General features: G+C 39.8%; 1 protein-coding gene across 3 annotated transcripts in view; it reads right to left on the reverse strand.

Annotated features, from left to right (window-relative positions):
- slc6a9 (solute carrier family 6 member 9) overlaps positions 1-23,308 on the reverse strand; it is an 89,734-nt gene that overhangs the window by 35,207 nt on the left and 31,219 nt on the right. Inside the window, exon 1 of one of the 3 annotated variants that reach the window (XM_038300506.1) lies at positions 18,723-18,999. The exons of the other annotated variants lie outside the window; for them this stretch is intronic. Coding sequence (XP_038156434.1) covers positions 18,723-18,764 — 42 coding nt within the window. The 5' untranslated portion in view covers positions 18,765-18,999. Of the gene's footprint in view, positions 1-18,722; positions 19,000-23,308 lie in introns of those variants that run through there. 3 annotated transcript variants of the gene reach the window in all.

Below are 23,308 nucleotides of genomic sequence, written 5' to 3' on the forward strand. Positions count from 1 at the left end.
TACAACCGAAAGTCTACCTAAATGTTACCTGCATTTAACACTGTTTTGATTCATGTATTATGCATATATTTATAATTGTTAGTACCCATCACCCCATGCCAATAAAAGTGGCTTGAATCTGTGCAGTCACATTTGCTCACGCTTGCTACCGGCTCCAGCTCCAATACTTGCTGAATGCTTCTGCTCCTGCTGCCGCTCCAGCCAGCTCGCTCCACCTGGATCCTGCAGTATCTGTTTATTGTTTTGTTATTTATTATATTGTTTTGGGCTTAAAAAAAGAGCTCAGCATTTGTCAAGTCCTTGTCTCTACATTCTTTGTTATGGCTAAAAGAGCCAAGCCATAACACTATATGGAAATATTGGCCCAATAATTTTGGTCATAGAACTATATCAATAATATCCCTTTCCCACTGGCCGAAAACCCTGTATAAACCTGGAAACAATCGGCTTTTAGTGGCAGCTGGAGCAGCTCACTGACGCGTGTCTACCTGGGCGGAACGACTCGGCAAGCTAGGCCCGTTAAAGTTGCTTCGGCTCTGATTGGCATGCTCTTGGAACACCAGAGCCAGGTTGACCCGCTAAATTACATCACACATTGATGCAAATGTACGGACATCAACACACCGCATCAGCCACATCTGATCTAACAAGCCGAAACAACTCTGTTTACCTTCGATAAACATGGAGCAGCACTGGAAGAGATATTCAGAAACATAATAGAGCAAAATAATAAAGCACACTTACTACGCCCAGGCTTGCTTACATGCTGCTCTCCATTGTTTACATGATTTCTGTCACACTGATGACAGCATCAACACTAACACAGCATGATGGTGTCACCAGACACGTGGCAGTGGTGGGGACAAAGGCCATGCTGCTTGCCAGCGAGGGGTTAGACCCAGCTTTTATTGACAACGGGAAGTGAGCCAAATGCTGTTTGTTAGCGGGTCGACCCATGTTTGAAAAAAGCGGGTAAACGCGATATTTTCAGTGGGAAAGAGGCTTTAGTCAGTTTAATACATTTCCATTCAGACTAAGAACTGAAAACTAGCCAATTACCGCTGGGTTGCTTTGTCCGGTGCGTAACACCTTCAAAAGGACAAAAGTTGACAGCAGTGAGAAGAAACAGGTTCACATGCGAGGAGGAGGGAGGCTGCAAGAGTGGATATCAAACCACACAGTACAGAGAAGGAACAAGCACTCGTGTGTGTGATATTTTGGGGCCTCGTGGTTCTCTATTTACAAATGTAACATGTTAAACATGTGCATGAGGAAGAGTTATTGATCGACTTATGAAGTAAAGCTACTCATAGGAGTATTTATTGCGTGTGTGGACTTATTGCAGAATCCTGACGCCATAGTAAATAGTGACAAAGAAACAGTTATAGAGCTAAAAAGATTTGCAGCTGGGTGGTAACTAGATCAATGAGGCCACCAGTGAGATGATTTGCTGTTTATATTTATTTTCCTTTTCTATCTGGTTTGACCTGGTTTGCCAGTAAAACCAGGTCAGATACAGTTGTAAGTAACTTTGTAGATCTAGTCATAAATGAGATTAAGTTGGCTAATAACCTGAAAGCGCTTTAATGTTTATTCTGTACAAGTTCAAGAACCATTGAAAGCTTTTTCTGAGTTTTCAACCTTTATTTTAGGCATAAAAAACCCCACAGTGAGTGGTAGCCAAAAAAAAAATAACTTCAGGCCCTGTTGATACCAAATTTTTTTCCCTAGATCTAGTGACAGATAATTCCAAAAAAGTTAAAAAGACATTTTCTTTTTTTTGGTCACAATTTTGTTTCCAAATTTGAAGACATTGCGCTTACAATTCAGGAAGATCTTTCAATTTTCAAAGACAATACAGACAATATGTAGTTTTTCCTTTCCTGTGTTGTGCAGTCGTTGCAAATAGCGCTTTGACTATTTTTTACTTAAACTTCAAAATACATTAACACATTGGAATTTTTTATTCAGCACCCCTTCTGGGGCACTCTTATGCATCGGTTGGATGCAGTTGACCCTCTGCAGCAATAATTCTAAATAGTTTGTTTCAAAAACAATGTCCTAATGTCTGATATTTACTTTTTTTTTTTTTTTTTGTGGCAATAAGAATAATTGTCTTGATGCCAAAAGGAGCCCAACAGATTTTACTTTCACAAGTGTAGCGTTATCGCAATTGCCATACTGCTCCACTTGTTTCATGTATATAAATTGCTTTATTATAATTATGCAGGGAGTTTTACAGTTCATATGGACACTGCAATGTAAGTAGAGCAGAAAAACAGAAGAAGAAGAAGGAAAAAGAAAAAAAACAGGACAAAAGATGAAAGAAAGAGGAGATAGGAAGGAGACAATGACAAAACATTTTCAGTCTGCTTCAACACCTGTAATGAGATGGAAAGAAAAAAAAAAAAAAAAAGAACAGCACAACCAAAAGACATGGTACGAGATACACAATAAAGCAAACACCTTGAAACCATCGCTAAAGTAATATTATTAAGTCTGACATGTACTCTGTGTTACCTGAAGATATAAATGTGGGGTTTCTGTTTGGAAGTGAATCTCTAAGTACCTGAAGCCTAGCACCTGTAGTTGTTTGTGAGGGTGAACTTGTGCATGTAAAGTTTTAACCATAGAAAAAATGCTCAATAGTGGTTGTGGAGAGCCGGAGAAGCACACCCCCCAGAGCACCAAGTCCAGCGCCGGGAGACCCAAAGCCCCAGGCGCCCAAGGGGACCCCAGAAGCGAAGGCACCAAGGCGGGGCCAGCCCCGGAAATCAGACCCCCACCAAGGCAGGAGGAGAGACAGCCACAAAGAAGCCCCCCAGCCACCGCCATGCCGGCGCCCCGGGGAGCCGCGGGGACGAATCCGCGGGCCCCGCCGGCAGCCGGCCACCCCGAAGTAGGGCCGGGCACCGAACACCAGCCCCCCCACAGCGCCGACCGAAACGCCCCAGCCCCACAGAGCACCGAAACACGCCCCGCCCCCCGGCACCAAGCCCCAGCGACCGGCCGCAACACCCACCGCGACCGCACCACCCAGGAAAAACACTCAGGCGGCCCCGCCCCCGGCCGGGCCCATGCGCATCCGCCGCGAACCGGCCGCGGGACCCCCCCAAAACGCCCCCCCCGGCCAAAAGCGCAGCCCCACCCCACCGAGACCGATGCCAACAGCGCGCAGCGAAACACACCGCGCACAGAATCAGCCCGAGAGCAGAAAAGCCGCCCGGCGCAAAACCGCAAGAAGAGCAGACCGCAGCCGGCGCAACCACCCCCCCCAGCAGCCCGAGGGGCAGCACAAAGCCAGAGCGGAGCGAACCACGCCGCCCCCCCACCGGACGAAGCCAAAGCAGCTCAGCCACGTCCGCCGCCCCCCCCCCCGCCGCCCGCACCAGGCCCTGACACGCGGCCAGAGCAGCTCCGCCGCCCCGGCCCCCCAACACGCGCCGGCCATAGCCACTCCAGGCCCCCACCCACCCCGCAGCCCCACCCGCCGCGATCAGCGGGAACAGAGCAGCCCCGCCATGCCTCCAGGAGGGAAAACCCACCCGAATACCCAGCCAGCGCAGCCAGCCCGCCCAGCGGCTGCCAAACCCCCCCAAAAAAACTAAAAAAAAAAAAAAAGGAGCCCCCACAATGCGACAGCGGACACCAGACACCGACCCGCCCGCAACCGCTCCCCCCCACCGAGGAAGAGAGAAAAAAAAACAAAAAAAAAAAACATAAATAAATAGGTAAATAAATTAATTAATTAATAAATTAATAATTACAATTAAAATAAATAGGCAAGAGGAGAAGTGCGGCGGAAAAACCGGAGCCCAAAACAGGACCCAAGACCCGCACCCCACCATGCCGTGCAGCTCCCCCCCCCCCCTGAACCGATACCACAGAACCGGCATAGGAAAGAAACACCGCCCAGGAACCGGCATCGTAGCGAAGGCACCGGCACCGACCCCGAAAATCCCCGAACAACACCCAGCCCCACCCCGAAGCGGATCCAGTCCCAGGCCCCAGGGATCCGAGGCCCCAAGGGCACCCGATCCCCAGACGGGAGCCCCAGCAAAGCCCCGGCCGGCCGGGGCCAGCGGAGAGGCCGCCAGGAATGAGCCAGCAGTCCCCCGGGCATCCACCCCCAGCTCCACCAGTGCACCGGTGAGCCCCGACGCCAGCCAGCGGAGGGAGAGCAGGACGGGGGGAATGGGCTCTGCACTTAGCGGAGACTTGAGATGTACTGTATTTGGGAGAGGGTGCGGTTGAGACCCCAACCTGGGAAAAAAAAAAAAAAAAAAAAAAAAAAAAAAACACACACCATCTCAATCATGCCTTCCCTCCCTAGTGCCCCCACTCTTACCACAGGAAGAAAAAGAAAAAATTGAATAAAATAATAATAAATAAAGAAAATAACAACGCGGACACACATTCACACATAACACTCACATCCAATAATACCAGGACCAAAAACCCGGTGACACCGGTGGTCGGTCCCGGGACTATCGGATGACCCCATAAGTGAACCTAAAATCCGGATGTGAGGGGAGGGGAGTGGCGACACCGCCACACCAACCCATCTCTTTCCTGCTTCAAGCCCGGCCCCCAACCCCGCACACGGACCGGACCACCCCCAGCAAGAGCCGGGGCCCACCCATCCCGCGCCGGCCACCCAACCAGAACCGCCCCCCCCCCCCCCCCCCCCCCCCCGGATAGAAAGAAAAGAAAAAAAAAAAAAACTTCAACCAGGCACTTCATGCCCCTCCATCCAACCTTCTTTGGGGAGAGCAGAGGTGACAGCCCCGCCACCGGCAGGCCACCTAGGCCCCACAGCCAGCCCCAGCCAAAACCACGGACCAGGTGGCCCGCTCTTCCTCCAGTTCCTCCAGGCCCCAGACTCCAGGCGGCAGCCGGAGAACAGGGGTGTGAGAAGACCCCGATCCTCACTGCGCCCGCTCGAATGTGGTGTTGTTGCGTGTTGCTCTCAGATGCAATTAAAACTGGGAGTACCAAGAGGGGGTGTCCGGCACACTCCACCCCCCCTCCAGGAGATAGACGGTGCCAGCACACCCCCCTCTTCGACAACCCTCAACCCTCAATGTCTAGATGCGAGAGGGGATGGAGGAGGCCGACCGTGGTGAGGCCCATAAAATAAGCCCCCCCCCGGTGGCCCTAACCCCCACCCCCCGAAAATGCCCTGCATAGATGTGTGTTGTGAAAATGATGTAGATAGAAGTGTCTAAAATGCAAAATAAAATTGGTGTGGGGGACGTCATCAGAAGGTGTGGCCCTCCAGTAACGACCCCCTCCCCAAAAACCTACATGTGTGGCAGAGTGATGGAGCAGGCAGAGGGAGGATTTCGGGGATGGGGAGCAAAGGACTGGGGTGCTTGCTGCACTCCCAGGGAGCCAGCCCCCCCGCTGACCCCAATAGGCACCCCCGTTCCCCGAGAGCCCCCCCAGAGAAGGGGGCCCCACCAGTTCCACCACCATAGCCCGGGGGCACGGGACCGGCAGCAGGACCCACCAGCCAGCCGGACACGGAGCCGACACCACCACCCTCCCCCTGTCCTGTCCATCCAAAAAAAAATAAATAAATAAATAGGTGGGGGGTGGTGATAGAGGGAAGAAGATCTTGGAAGGGCTTCGGGTCTGGCTCCCTGTCTTGGTCCTGGTCCTTGCTGCCCCCTGGTGTGGCTTCGTCCGGGGCGGGGGCTCTGCGTGTTGCGCGTGGGCTGGCCGGCTGGGGTTGTCCCCCCCCTTATTCATTTATTTATTTATTATTATTTTTTTTTTCTTTTCTCCCTTTTATATATATATTTTTTTATTTATTTAATTTATTTATTTTTTATTTATTTATTTATTTTTTATTTTTATTTTTTTTTTTTATTTATAAAGATAATAGTGGCAGATACCGAGGCTGAAAATATTTTTCATACCTATTTTATATGGTGGCATGTTTCTTGGAAGTTTTCCTCTGTGATAGCTGTCTATATCTCTGTATGTTACTGATTCCCTAAAAAAAACCCTGAGTTTTATGTTTGAACAGATTATCAGTAAAGACATTTTTAGACTTGTGATTGATTAAGGCAACATGCAGCATCATCAAGCATACAGATATATTTTTGGTAACCACCATTGCTTGCATAGACCAAATCTTTCCACTCAGCTCCTCATTCTCTACACTGGTGGGATGACAGTACCCTGTCAAGGCATTGTGAAGCGTCAGAAATAGGTTGTTCTTGGATTAAACAATGGTATAACATGAGCCTTGGAAGAGGAGATTAGGAGACTGGGAGGGGCTGACTGAAATAGAGACAGACACTGAGAGTTACAGAAAAGATCTGAGAGAGTTGGAGACAGAGGGCCGAGGGCTGGGGATGGCTGATTTGTGCAGACATGCAGGCAGGTTGAAGTAGGAGCTGATGCACCATTGTGCACCCATCCAGCCCTGAAAACCATCTCCAAACCCCTCCCCCGTCTCTCTTGCTTGATCACTCATTTGCTTAACAAGTTCATTTATGCATAGGCCTTTATCGAGTTATAGCAGTCAAGTGATGCGCGAGACTGGCCTGCGGAACTGTTAGCCCTCGCAAGCTGTTCACCTGCACCCTTCCCCTCCCTGAAACAATGTAGCACTCATAAACAGACATGGACATTCACAGCATTTTTATATTAGCGCAAGAGCACAAAGAATTCACCCGACACGCAAGAAGGCTGAACAAATGTTGTCTTCAAGATGTTGTATTTCCACAACATCAATTGTAGAGTCAGAATTCAATTAGCTTCATAAACTTGTTTAAATTGTGGAGTTTACATGATAAGCTGATTAAAGCCTCAGTTAAAAACAGCATAACTGCAGCACAATAACTGTTTTGACTACAGACTGGTTACTTTAACAATTTCTGAGAAAAAAGGAGATTTGAAAATTGTTCTGGTTGCTGCTAAAACAAACATTTTCCTGTATTTCTTCAGCATTTTCAGCACTTTTCAACCTTTGCTTAAAAACGATGATATGTGTTTTTCTATTAAAAAACTGAATATAAATGGACCTTCCTCTTTTAGGTTGCAACAAAGGGCTTTAACCACGTGAGATTGAGTCAGACAGAATTCTCCTAATGATTTAGCATTGCAGTATTCTGAATTTTTTTTTCGAATGTATATTTAATCAGCAATGGCTGGTTATTTTTAATCAGTCTATTGTCCTACATATTTTTATAGGAAGCTCTAAGACGTATTTTATTCTGAAGTTTTATGGCATATTCTATCTAATATGCTATGATACAAATAACAGTGCTTAAAAGTCAGCGGCTCCAACAAATCAAGCATAATGTATAAAGAAATAACCATGAAGGATCCAACTCTACAACATGATCACCAAAACACCAAGAACATATATACTGGAAATATTTTGGCTACCTTACACAGGTTGATGTTTATTTGTAAAGAGGGAAGAAAATTATAGGACATGATTTGAAAATAATTTACAAAGATAGAACAACTATTATTTGAGCACTTTATGCATGATTGGGGAGCAGTAAGAGGATGTGGTGAACTTTAGAGTTATATATTATTTTTGTTAGGTTGTGTCATGAAATCCCACAAAATGTTTAGGAGAAAAATGTTACAAAATGTTAAAAATGTTTGATTAGTATCAGTGATTTAGTGAGTGGATGTCGCTGAGTTTTCAGAAACATGAGCAGGTGGAAAGACAATGTTATAAAATCTTCGAAAAACAATAAAAAGCTTAAGGTTTTCTCACAGTTACATCATCTACATTCCTAGAATTACATAAATAAAGCTAAATAGAGTTAAATAAAGTTATCAGTTACTGCTAACATGCTGGCTAATACATTAAAGCACTTTGACACCCTCCTTTTGAGCTCTCCTCTCTGCATTCTCCACTGGAGCCAGTGTTAACAAACATCCTCTCTATGAAGCTGCTTTTAATCCCTCATACTGTGAAGCAAGTGTGCTGCTTCACCCTGAGCACACATACAGTAACACACACCCAACATATGCAGACTCAACAAGCATTATCAGCCCTAACCCCCTCTGTATTTCCTTGCTAACACGGTGAACACGCTGCCTTGTCATCACCTCCTTTTTCTCCCCTGGTATTTGCCTCCTACAAATCCATGACAAAGCTGATGAATAAGCCTCATCAGCCTTTTCTCCTCACCCAGTTTCAGAGTTCTGCATAAACTTCACCTATCGAAAACTTGCAGCACAAGAAATGCAAATGCGATGCATCCAGATGTAGGGCAGCGCATTGCTTTGAATGTTGTACGATGCCGGTTGTTGTGATGCCCATGTAATTGAAATTGATTTTAGTTTTGCTCTGTGCCGACCAGGAAGTTAATGGAATGTTAGGTTTCCAAACAGCCACTATGTTAAATGCTGATGCTATATTGTTCCTGGTTTAAATTCAGTGCTCAGAGTTGAGAAACTATTGACTATAAACTATTGAAATAAAAATGAAATCTAAATACTTGTAAAATGCCAAACTTAACTGTAATTTTAATCTTAAAATCATCAATGTTTGGAAATGATGAGAATGAATGTTTTTTTTTTTCATAAAACAAAGTAAAATGACAAAGTTAACACATCAAATATGAAAAAATAACTAAATACACAATTTCATTATAGGTACAGTATGATTTTGTGCATTTATCTGAAAAGGAGGAATGAAGAAGTGAAACACAGAAATCATTAGAAATAATCTATAAAGTTTTAAGAACTTATCTAAATACTCTAAAATATGACTTAATTCAGGTTTATCAAACTAAAGGTGAATACTGCATGAAGGGCTTTATTGAGTTTTAGTTTTTAGGCTTAATAACTCAACACTGAAGCTGAATCACATTCAGACTAAAAATAACAAAAGCAATCTTAATCATATGTAAAGTTTACAATTTTTTTCTGTTTATTTTTTTCCTCACTTGAATTAAGGTGAACTTGAAAAAAAAAACACCATTGTTCAATCAGCAGATTAGTTCCTACCAAATCAATTGTGATGATTCCTAAGGTGGACAAGGCGTAGGCAATCAGAAATCTCTATAAACAGCCGTTGATGTTAGAGAAACTAGAAAAAAACAATTAAAGCTCCCATTATACTTTGCATTGTGGCTTTTTCTTGCAACATGGAGACAATTTCTAAATTTAATCAAAGCTGTGACACACTCATACTCCTTTAAGGACACTATTCCTCCATGAATATACAGCCTTTTGATGTAATAAATGTGCAACCAATTTGTGAGATACAAAGTAGTGGCACTAGACCTGTTTAAACTCAAGATTTCATCATATTAATAATGATTATATTTATTTAAATCATAAAATCAGAGCCTCCTACTTTGACCGCCTCGCAATTCTCTCTGCACCCTTCCCTCATGACCCCCCTGCAGATGGTTGGCCCACTGGGGAATGACCTTGCGTTGCTTTTTCAGCTAAGCAAGGAAAAACACGGTCACCACGCGCTCGCTGACAAACCCCAACCCAGGCCATGCTCCAGGTTGGTGTCTCCGCCGCATCGGTCGATATTACGTGCCTCGATTCTGTTGTCATCATGGGGGCTTTCTAAACCACTCTTTGTCTGACCCGTCTCCCACAGTCTGTTTGGCTTGGGAGACCCTACCGCCACCGAGAACACAGCCTCTATTTCTTTGGTTACAAGACAGATAGATTTACCTGTTTGACAACATACCCAGTTTCTAAAAACAGATTCATAGTTTGTCTGTTCAGTGACTGAAAGAAGGCTGCCAGAGCAGAAGCCCTACATTTAATCACCTAATATCAGCTCGTATTACCTATGTTAAAAGCAGAAAACACCAAATACTATAATACTCTATTCAATGAAAACTTAAAAAAGCAAATTTATTCTGCTGTTTTTTTCAGTATGTTTGCTCAGGTATATAAGCATTTTAAAGCTAATGATGTAATTAAAGTGATAATCTGCAAGTTTTATCATTTGAACAGAAGTAGGAATTAACCTGGCCTAAGCCAGATTGAGCCCTGTAGTTTAATTAGAATTCTACACAGTGTCTACCTGGAAAGGCTCCTGTGGAAAGTATTCACAAAAGGGAGGGACATTAGTACAATTCTTTGAGGTGATTGGTAAATCACCAAGTGGCACCTGCCTCCATGTTGAGATTTCAACCAATCACAGCAGCAGTAGCAGCCATGACATATCAAATTCTTGATTTATTTAATAACTAGCATAGTTAACTGATAAATCAAATCTTGTTGGGAAGAAGGGGAAACATCTTTTTGTTTGTAAGCTAAGCTTTTCTTGTTTTGCTCTTTCTAAGAAACAATAAGATCATCTCATATAAATATCATTTTCTACTCTCTTGGCTTTCATACAGTTTATCCTCTTTTACCACATCTAATAGGGAGTGCTCATCTAAGAAGCTAACTTTCAGATAAGTATTTTTGGCACTCAGTCTTGGGCAGATGACGTAGAGATGAGCATTGCTGATGATGATAATGACAGACCTTCTTTAAGCACTGCAGTGACTGCCATCCAGAAGCTCATCACTGTTTATTGTAATGCAGAGAGAGAGCCTATGAAAGTTTTAGGAGAGATAATCATGCCAGAGTTTTTCAGGAACCTTCTAAATAGTAACCGTGTAAAAATGTTTTACACTGTTAAATTACAATAGGGATAAAAATTGCACTTTATGCAGTTTGTTTTAAATAAAAAGAAATCAATGAACTCCTTTTATTATGACCTGAATATAACTAATTTAGTCATGCTATATAGTGGACCACTGTGTTTATATATATATATATATATATATATATATATATATATATATATATATATATATATATATATATATATATATATATGGAGTTGACTTTGTGAAATTATCGCTACCTATTTTTATGCATTAAAAGGACAGTGACAGAACTCATTAATTTATTATTGGACTATTATCATTGTCATTTTTTCTTTTAGTTTTGGAAAGCAATTTGGACTACTTCACTTAGGCCTTCTTCAAATTGACACATAACTAAATAACGTGGCTGTGTTCTATGTAACAACAATGTTCTTTTTAATGTGAATATCTTTTTCTTAATTGCAAATCTGAATGTATGAAAATGATATAGTCATTGAGCTGAGGCCACAAGCATATATACTGCAGGGGGCGGTAATCACCTGTTGTTTGCAACCACAGACAACGAAGAACTGTACAGACTGTGGCTAGGCTAATGCTTAAAAGATCACTAGCGATTTCTTGCGATTGAGAGATTCTATTTTATGTTTCCTGAAAGTGGATGCGATTTACTTTGCAACTGTGTCTCTCTTCCTGTCAGACCCATTAAAATTCCTCCTGAATTGCTGCATAGTCCCACTAATATATACCTGGGGTCTATCTCAATTGGAGCTACAAAAGCTGCCTTGCAAAAAAATCTCGTCAAGTGTGTTCATTCCCGTCGACACTCAATAAGGGCTAAATGCCACGACCTCTTATGACACTTTTTCGGATGAAAGGAACGCAAAATTAGTGTGTTCAGGGCTGCACTATAGCTGAGAAAAAGGGCGTTTAAACATACAGAGACACACACATACACACACATATACACATCTATCTATGTAAAACTGAAAAAAGTACCTTGCTTATGAACAGCAAATTTGCATACCTGTCAACAGAGGCAGAGGTCTGACTGAATTTTTCCAGACATTACAGAAAACACCTGATTTCAGCGATTGCCTCAAAGTGTTGTTCAACGAAAAGTTAGTTCAAGAGCTCCATGAGCTATATATATATATATATATATATATATATATATATATATATATATATATATATATATATATATATATATATATAAAATCAGCATCATGATTAAAACTTTCATTTATTATTACTTTTGTCAAACTCAATTTATTTTTTTAAAATGTCTTAAGTAAACTTTTAAGCACAATTGTATTTATTACTTTTTCACAGGACTGGTTTCAAAAGCCTGATTAGTTTTGAAAGGTTCAATTATGTGACAATGATCTTCCCTACCAATATCCCACAGTGTAAGTCTTGCAGACTTGAGACCAATGAGACTGAAGTGGCTCATTGCCATTCTCACAGAGAGAGAAAGATGTGAACCCTGCACATTAGTTCCATTGGTTTTGGCTTGAGAGAAAAAGTTCCAAGAAACAACATAAAAGGGTGGCTTTAACAGCTCGGTACAGTCATACATCTTGGTTGTTTTCACCTGTTGTGTTCATCTGTGTTATGATCCCAGCTTTATATACCACAGGATGTTGTAAAATAATTTTTTTAAATAAATATATGACTTAAAAAAAACACTAAACATGTAAAATCAGTGTTCTGTCTGCCCCTCAGAATTATATGTAACAGTACAATAGCAAAAAAATGATCATTATTAAAGGAATGTTTCGCAAAGAAAGTTGAGCTTGAGTTATGGGAGATGAGCACATAATTTTGCCAAGTTTCTTAACTTGAATTTTTTTTTTTTTTTTTGCTTTTAGAAACTAAACTGTATTAACTGTAATAGCATAGTAAGATTATATACTGCCCAAAATAAAACTGGATAATTAATAGCAACCCTTGTTTCTAATTGAGACCTATAATAAGATATTTCAGTTGACATATGTACAAATAAAAACAGCATCAATTACTGAGAGACCAATACATCAAGTTTTTGGACAATATTAGAAATTTTATTCTTGCTGAGACGTGCATGTGTTTGCAGGGTTTTTTTTACATTCAGCATCATACCTTGAGCTTACGTGAAGGCCATGCATTGCCGTTCATTCAATCTTGATACATTGTTTTGTTTCATTTGTAAATAATTTTTTCTTTTTTTGATTAAATTAAAATGTATGTGACATTTTTTTATCACTGTGTCATTTTAATCATGTAAATGAAGGAAGAAAAAACAATATTCGCTTCAAGAATAGGCCCCAAAAAATCAGCAGCACAAATTCAGAGCTCAGCCTTAAAAAAAATGGATCAGTCCATCTCTATTCTCAACCCATGTCAAAGAATTTTAGTCTTTCATACTGCCTGCAGCAGATGTCTGGTAAGGTATTATTTATCTGTTACCACCTTTGGCAGATTTTAAGATGTGAAAGATCTGTCCACAAAACAACTAAAGGCCAATTTATGCTTCTGAGGCATAGCCTCTGCAACCGTCAATCTGTCTCTGTGCACCTCAAAACAATCTTGACTACACGTCGGATGGTCACAAACCGGCGCAGACCTCACGTGGAAGTGTGCAGACAAAAAGCAGCTATGATTGGTCCTTGGCATGCCTTTCCGGCTGTCTGTGTGGTCGTCCTTATCGATTCTGTCCGCCATTTTTAAAAACCGAGGAACAGCTACAATGGACGACTATGACAAAAGGTTAATTGAGGAGGTTCGATCCATTAAATAAGAATAATAAGTTCTAAAAATTGAAAGCAGGTTTTTAAATAGGCATTGCAAGTTTTTCTAATCATACTGCCACCTGTGGCCAAAACATAGCACTGAAGTGTTCTTCTGCCCGTTCTTGTTGCTCATGCTTATAATACATACAGTTTCCATTAGCATCTGAGTTGAGCTGGATGCCAGTCACTTCTGTGTATACACAAAATTAATTTTGAACATGATGCTTTGATTGTGGCTAGATTGGAGCCATTTAACATGGAAGTTCTGGACGTCACATCACCAGAACAGCGCAGGAAAAATAGGCTACAGGCTTATAGACTCTCACCCTAACCCTGAACTACTAAGTGGTCAGTGTACTTTTAAAATATGTTTTAGTCATAAAGGGTCAAATATACTGTAAAGACTATTTTAAAGATTTTTTTTCTGTATGAAATTACTAAATTTATCTTTAAGCAATCTGTTCAGATTTTTAGGATTTAAAGTATTTAGTTTGTGTCATCTAAAAGAGATGCTAATCAGACATCATTGATTATATATCGAGATGTATTCAATAATAAAAAAAAATCTATGAAAAGCAGACATTCACTAAGCTTTCAACCCCATTGAAGGAATGGTAAAACTCAGTACATTCAACCTTGCTTTAGTTTATAAAGCATACTGAACCAACCTTAAACTCAAACACTGAGTAGAATAAGCAGCAATTGAAAACATTGTTCATCCATTGTACACAGGTATCATCCGTTTACCTTGTGTTGTGTAAAATGAGTAAAATGAACACTTCAGAAGGGCAGCTGTGTGCCCGCAAACCAAACTAAGTGAAGCACAGAGGCATGGCAGAGGTTGAAGCCACCACAGGGACATTGACACGGGGCACCTACATCCACATCTACAGACAAGCAATTTATTCAGACTATTTCTGTGTTCCTTTTCCACATGTGTTGGTTCCCACTGCTGGCCAAACCTTGGCTTAGAATAAATACAGCTACTTTGCTGCGCTCTATAAACTGCAACACCTGCCCACAGTAGAGTGAAACAGTTCTGTCTCGAGTCTGTCTGTCTGTCTGTTAGTTGGCCCCTGCTGGCTTCTCTTGCCAGATGTAAATGTTGAACTTAAAATGAGCAGCAGCTAGAGTAAATGTTTATGGATGCTCCTACATTTGATTAGTCATACCAGTTTTCTGGCAATATTTCTTTAAAATATCCTTGTCGGATAATCAGTCTCAGCTCTTTTTATCATGTTACGGCTGAAACGAAATATAGGAGAATCTATATCCTACCTCACTAAAATGTGACCGCCTGCAGCACAAATAGGCTAAATTTGTCCAAGGTACACTCGTATAGATAGACATGAACAGAAAAGCAGAGAGAGAACAGTAACATCCTATATATATACATCTAAGGGAGGGAAATGACTAATTTCTATGCAACATGTTTTAGCTGCGCTCTTGGCATTCTATGATCCAGAAAAATATGTTTAATTAGAAAATAATAACCAGTTCAGTTGCAGAACTTTGTTATTTCTTGTGTAATGTATCAAACAAGAGTAAATGAGAAAATTAAGCTGAGTAGATTATAAAACGGTCAGGAAAATATTCATGTAACTGGATAACTTTTTAGAAATGACACCAATTTATATTGAAGACAGGGTCACTACAGTTGGTCTTATTTATTCCTTTTTTTTTTTTTAGTAAAAGAACATCAAAGCCAATCACCGGCTTTCACAAAGCATTTACAGGATCCAACGAGCTTCTTATTACTCCAATTACTAGCCAAGCATATATTGAAATCATACACATGACCTCAGACTTTTGTCCCAGCATGCTAAGGTCAAGCCACTGCTGTGAGCCTCACATTGAAAAAAACAAAACAAATGCTAGAACATGTTTTTTAACATAGCTTTGTTCCCAAACCTCTGCTGAAACATGAATGCTAATGATTTTGAAAGTATTTGAAAAAAAAAAAAAACATATGTATATATATACATACATATATATATATATATATATATATATATATATATATATATATATATATATATATATATATATATATATATATATATATATATATATATATATATATATATATATATATATATATATATATATATATATATATATATATATATATTTTGTTCCCAAACCTCTGCTGAAACATGAATGCTAATGATTTTGAAAGTATTTGAAAAAAAAAAAAAACATATGTATATATATACATACATATATACATACATATATATATATATATATATATATATATATATATATATATATATATATATATATATATATATATATATACATATATATATATACATATATATACATATATATATATATATATATATATATATATATATATATATATATATATATATTTTTTTTTTTTTTTTTTTTTTTTTGGGTAGATTTAATAAAATAAAAATGATGTAAGCAACATGTTTCCAATCAAGATTTTATGTCTAAATTTAAAGCCTTAAAATTTTAAATTGGCCCAAATAATCTTCACTGACATTTAAGGGATTACAAAGCCATGTTTGTGCATTCATTTGCTTCTTCCACTCGTGGCATTAATTTGCAGTATACATTTGGAGCGTCTGCTACTGATTCAGCTTTTTCTGTGAAAAAGACAAAACTTACTGCATAAAAAAACTGACCTGAGGGGAAAAAAATCTATTGTGAAAACACTCAAAGAAACTGCTGTATTTTTAAACAACATAAATACCTAAAACATTTTTTCAACCATCTACCTCTAAGCCACAAAATATTATTTGTAAAATAATGGTAAATTGATAAAAGGGTGCATTGGAGAAGATTAATTTCCAACACAGAAAATTCAGTAGAGCATGTTTTAAGGCAGGATGAAGAAACTATCCTAACCAAAATGTTTAAATACTGACTACGAATGTATCGAATCACGCAATTTTAACTGTAATATTTTTAACCCCGCCTCTCGCCCGTAGACTGCCGGAGATAGGCACCGGCCCAATCGCAACCATGACAAGGACAAGCAGGAGAAAATGGATGGATGGATGGATGGATGGATGGATGGATGGACGGACGGACGGACGGACGGACGGATGGATGGTTAGTTGCAAAGCAAAGAGCACTTTAAATGTAATGGTTGACTAATATTTTATACTTATCAAGCAGGTTTTTTTTTAGTTTAAGCGGTTAAAAATTGTATCTCTTTGTAAGAAACTATGGTATTATTTATTTTAGCATACGGCAACAGCAAACAGATTTCAAAGAAGCTATTTAACAGGAAATATGCTGGGCTGCCGCAACAGAAAGCCAGAGTTTCCATAGATAACACAAAAGTGGAACAGCGCAAAACAAAATGTGTCCTTTGCATTTGAGCTTTGAACTTTGATCTGTTATTGAATTTCCTCAGTCTGGAGAAGTTGGCAGCCTTTAAAAATCCACCTTTAAGAATCTACCTTTTCTAACGCAGTGGTTCACTAAACTCAATCCTAACTATCCTGCATCTTTTAGGTATTTCCCTTCCTCCATGGACCTGACTTAAATGACTCTGTGATAAACAGGCATTTGCAGCCCTAGCTGGCTGGTGAGGATGCAATGCAATTATCTGGTGCAAGTGTGCTGGAGCAGAGACACGTCTAAAACGTGCAGCACTTTGGGTCTCAAGGACAGATTAGGAAAACCACTGTCTCTGTGAAATACACGGAGGAATACATGGAGACGTTTGTTGTAATGATGCTCTGCCAACAGTTAATATATTATTCTGAAGCCAGTTTAATCAGACAAATCTATAAAAAAATTCCCTGTGTTAAAATAACAGTAAAACTTTGTTTACAGGTATTGCTCACATTTACCTCAGCATTCTGTCATCCCTGCTCCTAATAAAACAATGACCCATTTAAGCAGCTAGTTTGGAATAAAGTATTTTAAATGCTTTCCTTGTCTTCCTATGTTAGAATTATTAAGGAGTAATCATAATTCTGCTACCAGCTGTCTACCAAAGCTAAGGTGGCATTTTAATTTTTTTGTTTGTTTTGTTTAAAAAAATGAGGAGTCAGCATTTCAAAACCTAAATTTGGACTCATTTGGACAGACAACCCTAGTATCCATTCTTAAAGACTTAAGGTCCTGTCATTACCTGTGGAGCAATTGTTGTGTTAAAAAATCACAACTGCCAAGTCTTTCTGGATTAGTACACTTAAACACAAAACCATATACAGATGTTCTCCAGTGTTCATACACACTTTGGAGCTCTAAATAAATTATTGTTCTATATGTATAAGGAGCTTCTTATCCCTTAAATATGTGTGTGAGCAATTTGGGCATCTGTTGTACTATTGTAGATGTGCGAATGCAAAAAAACCTCAGAGCTTTTGTCTAAATGCCTGAAGCTAAGGATGTCTGTAGGTGTGTGTTTGTGAGTGTGTGTTTGAGAGCTTAAAGAACTACAGGAAGCTGACTCAGCCTTGACAGTAGCAGGCGGAAACAGGAGACAAGGAATTGGCTAACAATGTATGCCGGCAGCGAGGTCGGATGCACACAGACACACACAGTGGTATGTGCACACCTCTTTTCATCTTTACCTGCTATACCGGAAATAACAGTACATCTTATCTTACACAGATTACAAGATTTAATTGTTTCACTCAGTTGACTGTTAATAAAAGAAGCCGGTGCAACGGATGATGTGCCAAAGCGTGCAATTAAAGATCCTTCTGGAAGTGGCAGTTTGGGGGGAGGCTGGTGGGGCATAAATATCTGCCTTTACTGGGCACCTTTGCTTTTCTGATCTCTTTCAAACCCACTCTGTCTTTTTCAAACACACGGCAAGCCGGCCCACTTCCTTACCAACCGCCTCTCTCACAGCACTGCCCGGACTTCCCACTGCAATTACTTATAAAACTTTTCAGGGCTGCCACACGTGGTCGGGTTTTTAAAAAGCAGCGTTCCCCTCCTCACGTGGTGTTGGGGATATTGAGTCGTCACCGACCCCCTGAATGATCACCGAAAAATAAGGCGACGTAGACAATAGCTCGTCTTGATGAATTCAATTCTTTCAGGACCCTGTACCGTTGTCCAGGCAGCTCAGAACAAAACAATTGTAGCTTTGAAAGTCCAAGAAACACACACCAACTCAGTTGCTCTTGGAAACTCCCCCTAACAACTTCCGATTAAGGATCTAAAGATGATATACATCTCACCGGAACTTTGGAACGCCTTTATAAACTACTTCAAAGACCTAAAAGAAGATGCTTCACAGTCCCTAACCAGGTCTGTGGGAATAACTAATGTTAAAGAAATATTTGCACACTTGCAAATTAAAAATTAGGTAAAATCACAAAGATACAGAGAAACTGACCTGGTCTGCAGTGGAAGCAGTGATGGTGTTCGACTCAGACATGATTTGATGCTGTGACCAAGTGGTGATTCTCTGCTGGGCACTGTAGGCTCCTTCATTCACACCTTGTCTTTCAGTTCCACAGCGAAAGAAGGGGATGGGGGGGACACAGTATACCCTCCCTTTTGCCCTGGCTTGATTAATGCCTGAATTACTTTCACCTCATTTCGTCTGATGGAGCTCTGCTTCCTCTCCGCCTCTCTTGCTCATTCGGCATGGTAGTCCCCTCTCTCTCCCATCCCTCTCTCATCCCCCTCCCTTCCGCCTGTGTTTCCAGTCCTGCCTCAAACCTCAAACTTAACCTCCCTCCCTCTCTCTGTTTCTCCATCTCCCTTTGCACCTTACTTTTTACTCAACCCTCCCGTGTTTTTCCCTCTCTCTCATTACATTCCCACTTATCTATCACATTTATCCATTTCAGGAGTATAGTCTTGCCCTCCTTCTCTTCAGTTATCCACCTCCCACTTCACGAACCCCCTACTCCCACTGTCTCCCAAAAAAGACACAGGAAAGATCCAGTCTTTTTGCACTACCTCCACAGTGAATGGCTCGTTGTCACTCCAGCACCAAGACAGAATACAGAACAACTAAGTGGGAGAGAGGAGGACCCATGGTGGCAGTCATGGTGGGGGTGTTCAACTTCAAGTTTAGCAGGCCGGAGTAAAGTGGGGGGAAGTCTGGGGGACCCTCGGGCCTCGGCCAAGTTTCCTCACTCTTTTTCTCTACAAATTAACGCAAGCAGACAAAAAAAAGTTAGGAGCCTGCACGCCTTCCACCGGACTCTACTGCCCCCCACCCCCTTTTTCTGTCTCCCTTATTTCTTCCATTTGTTTTCAGAGGCAGCTGCTGCAACTCTGCAGACCACCAACAACTTCCCTTTCAGCTGTACTTGACTCTTCCAAATCCTCGTCCGTCTTTACACCCTGACATTGCCAATGCCCTCCACTCGCCCACCATTTCACACAGAGAGGCCGGCCTACGCCAATGCCCACCTCCTTCGTCTCATCAGCAATGTGAGCACAGAGTGACCACCCTTTCAAATTTAAGCGGTTCCCTCCTGAGCTGCCCTTTGGATGCCAACATTTTGTGTCTGTTTGCCACCCTATGGCTAATGGCCGCCCACAACAAAACAGAGCAAAGAGGCTGAAGGATAAAACTGCATCCTTAATTGAGGGGTGATTGAGAGATCAACAAAAACATCACTCATGGGGCAGTATGAGATGCTGTCACTCAATAAGTCACTGAGCATGAATTGTGCCAGTGAATGTGGTTGTGAATGATGTCCGAAGTTGACAAGCAATTGGCACCTGGCCTAATGGGTGTTTGATAGCTTTGTACAATGGCTGCTGCCGCTTGAGTGGAGGCCCTCCAGTTATGTCTAACATGAGACAAGCAACACCGACCGGATGCTATTCATTTGTCTAAAAAATTAAAAGCAACAGAATCTCACAGAGGATGTAATAAAAGATTCATTAGCATTTGCACGCCCTGTTCAGAGTGGAGAGAGGAAGCACTACAGGGCGAAAAAAGAACAGTTCTTGTTAGATGACTCCATGGGCTGATACTTTTGTAAAATTTTAATTACTTGATAGGAGAAATTATGTGTTTTGGTCATGACATATTTCCTGTGGTCTTGTTATAATAAATATGTTAAATGCCAAAGTTTATTAAGAAACAGAGCAAAAATAAAGCATAAAACATAGAACTAAAACATTATAAGACAACAAAGTATCACAGTTCTTTATGACATACTTTGCTTACAAACAAAGCTAGGCAAAACAGGCAAAAATAAAAAATCTTAAAGTAATAGTGCATGACTACGCCCATTAAAATTAACTTCCACTTAAGAAAATAATACTGATCTCTTAAGAAAATGAGGCACCGTGAGCAAAAGCAATACTATTATGCTGTTCCTTTCTATTGGGAAAATATGTTTATCAGATTACAACTGCATATCCAGACTAAAAATAATTAGTTTGAATAAATAAAAAATTTCCATGTGTGTTTGCTTGGAAAAGAAAAAAAATTAAACTTAAGAATCCACAACTTGCAGTGGGCACTAAGTGAAGACGATATACTGATGCAAGAGAAGGCTAATTATAGGGCTGCAACTAAAGAGTATTTTGCAAAGTCGTTTAATCTCTCGATTATTTTTTCAAAATATCGATTAATAATTGGATAGCCTAGATAGACTTTTTACGAAATCAAACCACTAAAATTTTTCCATTTGACATGTTCTTCATACAGCATATTGACAGACAATAACTTTTTTATCTTAAATGCAAAATCTTTGAATTTTTTTTTACAATGTTGGGACAATTGCTGCTTCTGTTCCTGTGTCAGTTAAAGATACGTTTTAGAGTCTCTATACTCAGGTTAACGATTAATTGATTGCTAAATTAGCTGACAATTATTTAAACAATCGATTAATCACGGTTAATCTGATTAATTGTTTCAGCCCTAGTTAATTATTAAAGTTGTGGACTAATTTCTTTCACTCGTTTTGACATTTATTAAAAAATAAATATAAACATATAAAATTTGGGAATCAAGAGGTTAAAAAGTAGATGAAGTTGAGGGGTGCCCACTGAAGGCCTAGTACCAAATGCACATCTGTAAGTATGATGTCTCCAGGACAGAGTCAACAAACTGCATACCAAAGTTGGTATAACCAATTCAAGCTACCACGAAACTCTTTTTAGTATCCAATATTAAACATGGGATTGTTTAACCTGGATGGATGGATGGATGGATGGATGGATGGATGGATGGATGGATGGATGGATGGATGGATGGATGGATGGATGGATGGATGGATGGATGGATAAAATATAAAGGTTAAGGAAGTGGATGTGCTGTAGTGCCAGATGCTGCAGTGAATGACAGGTTTGCCATAGTTGGCTGTTTATAGCCTAAAATAACCACAAGTTCAGCCTCTCTTGGAACTAATGTGCAACAATGAAACTAGTAGAAACAATAAAGAACATGTCATAAGAACATAGCTGCATTAGGAATAATGGACTAATAATATGAGAGTAAGGACAACATAATATGACCACTTTGAGTGAATTTTTTCTGTAAATATTAACCAAAAACTCAACCTGCCAAAGTTATGTTTTTAGCTCCGATAGCTCAGAGTTAGATATAACTAATATTTAACTTCGGTCAGCTGTTCGATGGGATAGCTATTCAGTGAGATTGGGCAGATCCAACTGACAAATTTGAATAACCTGTCAATCACTGACTTCCATTGCATATTTTATATCAGATTAACATTTCAGTGCCAGAGAAGAGGGTTAGGCAAACATTGAACCACTCAGGAAGGATAAAAAGTATGTAGAGAAACATCTTGTTTCATTTATTTTTTCAAGCATAATTTCCACTTTCATGATTTTTCTCTCATTTTCAAAGTGTTCCTATCTGTATTTACAAACAGTTTCAAATATCACTGCATAATTGACACAGACATACTGTATCTCTCCAATACCGTTCTGTTATTTGCCAAAAAAGAGCTTATGGATTTCAAAGACCATCAAGCACAAACAATATTGAGTTGCAAATGTTCAAACTTTGAGTGAAAGCCAAAAGTGTAATTTATTCTAACCTTTGTTTATTCCTCATGTCCATGTTTGCAACTGTCAATCTTAGCATTTGGCTTGTGAAGACTGATTTTTACTCACATCAGAAAAAAACAGTCTGCACAACCTAATATATGAGAAGTTTTAGCCACTACTAAGCAATTTGCTATTTATTTATTTATATGTAATAGAAACTGGCCTTTTAATTCAAAAACTCATTCAAAGAGGTATATTATAACTAAGAGTATGTTGATCTTTACTGGTTGAAAAATATCAACAACATAAATAATAGTTTCTCCTTCCATCAGGATGAGTCTACATTTCACCATTTCATTACAAAACAGAGGAATAAATGATATGAGAGCATTATTAGCACAGCCAAGGGCTTTTATTTATATTTGAAACAAGATTCCTAACATAACATTAGATACAAAGCAAGGCAACAGCTAGGCCTACTGTACTGATTATTTATGTTGTTGATTTTTTTCAATCACTAAAAATTAACATACTCTTAGTTATAATATACCTAAATAAATGAGTATCTGAACTAAAAAAACAAGTATCTTTTGCAAATTTTTAATAAATTGCAAATGGCTAAACAATGGCTGAAATTCCTTTTTTTTATAAAACCCATTGAGGACTGCTGCATAATTATAAGGGAGGTTTTTCATCTATGCAAAATATATATACAGAATATTTCCTATAGTTGTTGTTTAATTACTGCTTTGAGTGGGTTGTGATTCTTTTCAGGCATGTTTTAGAATCTTTACACTGCATTTAATGGGTGTTGACAAAATTGGTTGATTATTTCAATGATCGAGTAATCAGGATTGATTCAATCAAATGTTTTGCTTTGCTGTATTTCACATAATATCGCACCCTATTTTTTTGTGTATGCATTTTGATTTCAAAAACTGTATCATCCTTTAGATAAAATTCAGTTTTTTGTATTTTTTCCAAAAAGTAAAA

This window comes from Cyprinodon tularosa, unplaced genomic scaffold, assembly GCF_016077235.1.
Source record: "Cyprinodon tularosa strain WSP-4 unplaced genomic scaffold, ASM1607723v1 ctg45, whole genome shotgun sequence".
Taxonomy (NCBI): Eukaryota; Metazoa; Chordata; class Actinopteri; order Cyprinodontiformes; family Cyprinodontidae; genus Cyprinodon; species Cyprinodon tularosa.